The 2,425-nt window shown below is 34.6% G+C and overlaps 1 protein-coding gene across 2 annotated transcripts in view; it reads left to right on the forward strand.

Moving 5' to 3' along the window:
• RFC1 (replication factor C (activator 1) 1, 145kDa) overlaps positions 1-2,425 on the forward strand; it is a 77,968-nt gene that overhangs the window by 14,565 nt on the left and 60,978 nt on the right. For both annotated transcript variants that reach the window (XM_010833574.1, XM_010833573.1), the window contains exon 3: positions 1-36. In XM_010833574.1, the coding sequence (XP_010831876.1) occupies positions 1-36 (36 nt within the window). The remainder of the gene's footprint in view (positions 37-2,425) is intronic.

Below are 2,425 nucleotides of genomic sequence, written 5' to 3' on the forward strand. Positions count from 1 at the left end.
AGTTTAAAAGCAAAGAAAGGAATAAAGGAAATCAAGGTCAGTTTTCCAGATGCAGTGTTGAATTGTATAAAATAAACTCAGTTCTGAGATGTGATATATTGAGAGCCTTAAGTAAATATAAATTTCAACTCATTTAGCAGAAAAAGAAGAAAAGTAATAAGGTCTTACTTATTTCTAGTTAATATATCTTACTGCATCTATAGTTTGGTGTTTTTGTTAACTGATTTAGCGAAAACTTAACCAAAGTTTGCTCATAAAGACATAAGCTCCAGTATTGGGCTTCTCGTGAAGGAAGGCTTTGGAGGAAAGCTTTATTCTTTTTCCTGTCCTCCTTGGGCTTCATAGAATTTAAGATATAATATCACTATGATAAGCAGGCAGTGGCGTCAGTAGTGTATTTGAGTTAATATTGTTCCTCTTTGTGTAAAATGTGAGAATTTTGCAACTCAACAGGTCGGTTTACTACCACCCCATCCTTTATGCCATAATTGGCATATGAATTATATCTATATATGTTAATACTCCACATTCAATATAATAATTATTGCTCTAAACCAACATTATTTTAAAGGAATAAACAGAGGAAAATTGGTTTGTGACTACATACGGTAATGGATGTTAACTAGACTTATGATCATTTTACAATATATATAGATGTTGAATCATCATGTTGTATACCTGAAACTAATATAATGCTTCATGTCAATTATATCTCAATAAAAACTTACTTTGTAAATAAGATAAAAATAATTAAACAATATTTTAAAAACATATGAGTAAAATTACAAATGCATGTAATTAAACTGTCGTTAAAATACCAATAAATTATAATTTAAACACATAAATTAACTTTTTAAATTTCCTAGGTGAGACTAAAATAAAAATCTCAGTCTTTTGCTGTCAAAAAAAAAAAAAAAAGAGGAAGATTGATCTTTTGTATTTAACCATATATTGGCCACTTCTGGTGTTTTCATTTCTTATCAAAGATCTGAATTTCCATCTACTATAATTTTCTTTAATTAATATTTTTATTTATTTAATTGTTTAAATGCACCCAGTCTTAGTTGCAGCACACAGGATCCTTTCGATCTTTGTCGGCAGCATGCAGGATCTTTAGCTGTGGCATGCAAATTTTTAGTTATTGCATGTAAAATCTAGTTCTCTGAGCAAGGATTGAACCCAGACCCCCTGCATTGGGAGTATGGAGTCTTAGCCACTGGACAACCAGGGAAGTCCCTTATACCATTTTCTGTAAATCTGAAGAATTTTCTTAAGCATTTCTTGTAGAATAGGCTTGGCAGCAAATTCTGTAAGTTTTTGTTTATCTAAAAATGTCTTTATTTTGTCTCCGTTCTTGATATTTTTGCTGGATATAGAGTTTTGGATTGATAGTTTTTGTTTCAGCACTGTAAAGGTGTTCCATTCCTTGTTTTTGGTCTCCATTTTTTTCTGGTGAGATGTTAGCAGTCATTTATATTGTTTTCTCTTGTATGTATTGTACTATTTTCTCATGCTTCTTTAAAAGACTTTATCTTTGAGTTTCAGCCTTGCCCATGGTGTACTTGGGTGTAGTTTTCTTTTTTTTATACTGTTTAGGGTTTCTGAGCTTCTGAGTCTGTAAATTTATATCTTTTTTTGAATTTGGTAATTTTTTACCATTGTTTCTTCAAATATATTTCTGCTTTATTCTCTCCTCTTCTTAGAAGAGTCCTTATATATATACACACACACGCATACACGCATATGCCCCCCCACACACATATGTATCTATATTAGAATTTTGGAATTGCACTACAGATAATTGAGGCTTGTGGTTGTTTAGTCCCTCAGTCGTGTCTTACTCTGCGATCCCATGGACTGTAGCACGCCAGGCTTCCCTGTCCTTCACTCCCAGAGTTTGCTCAAACTCATGCCCATTGAGTCAGTGATGCCATCTAACCATCTCATCCTCTGTCATCCCATTCTCCTCCCACCTTCAATCTTTCCCAGCATCAGGGTCTTTTCAGATGAGTTAGTTCTTTACATCAGGTGGCCAAAGTATTGGAGTTGCAGCTTCAACATCAGTCCTTCCAATGAACACCCAGGACTGATCTCCTTTAGGATGGACTGGTTGGATCTCCTTGCAGTCCAAGGGACTCTCAAGAGTCTTTTCCAACACCACAGTTCAAAAGCATCAATTCTTCAGTGCTCATCTTTATAGTCCAACGCTAAAATCCATACATGACCACTGGAAAAACCATAGCCTTGACTAGACAGACCTTTGTTGACGAAGTAATGTCTCTGCTTTTGATGCTGTCTAGGTTGGTCATAACTTTCCTTCCAAGGAGTAAGTGTCTTTTAATTTCATGGCTGCAGTCACCATCTGCAGTGATTTTGGAGCCCAAAAAAATAAAGTCTGCCACTGTTTCCACTGTTTCCTCATCTA

Source organism: Bison bison, unplaced genomic scaffold, assembly GCF_000754665.1.
Source record: "Bison bison bison isolate TAMUID 2011002044 unplaced genomic scaffold, Bison_UMD1.0 scf7180017863790, whole genome shotgun sequence".
NCBI lineage: Eukaryota > Metazoa > Chordata > Mammalia > Artiodactyla > Bovidae > Bison > Bison bison.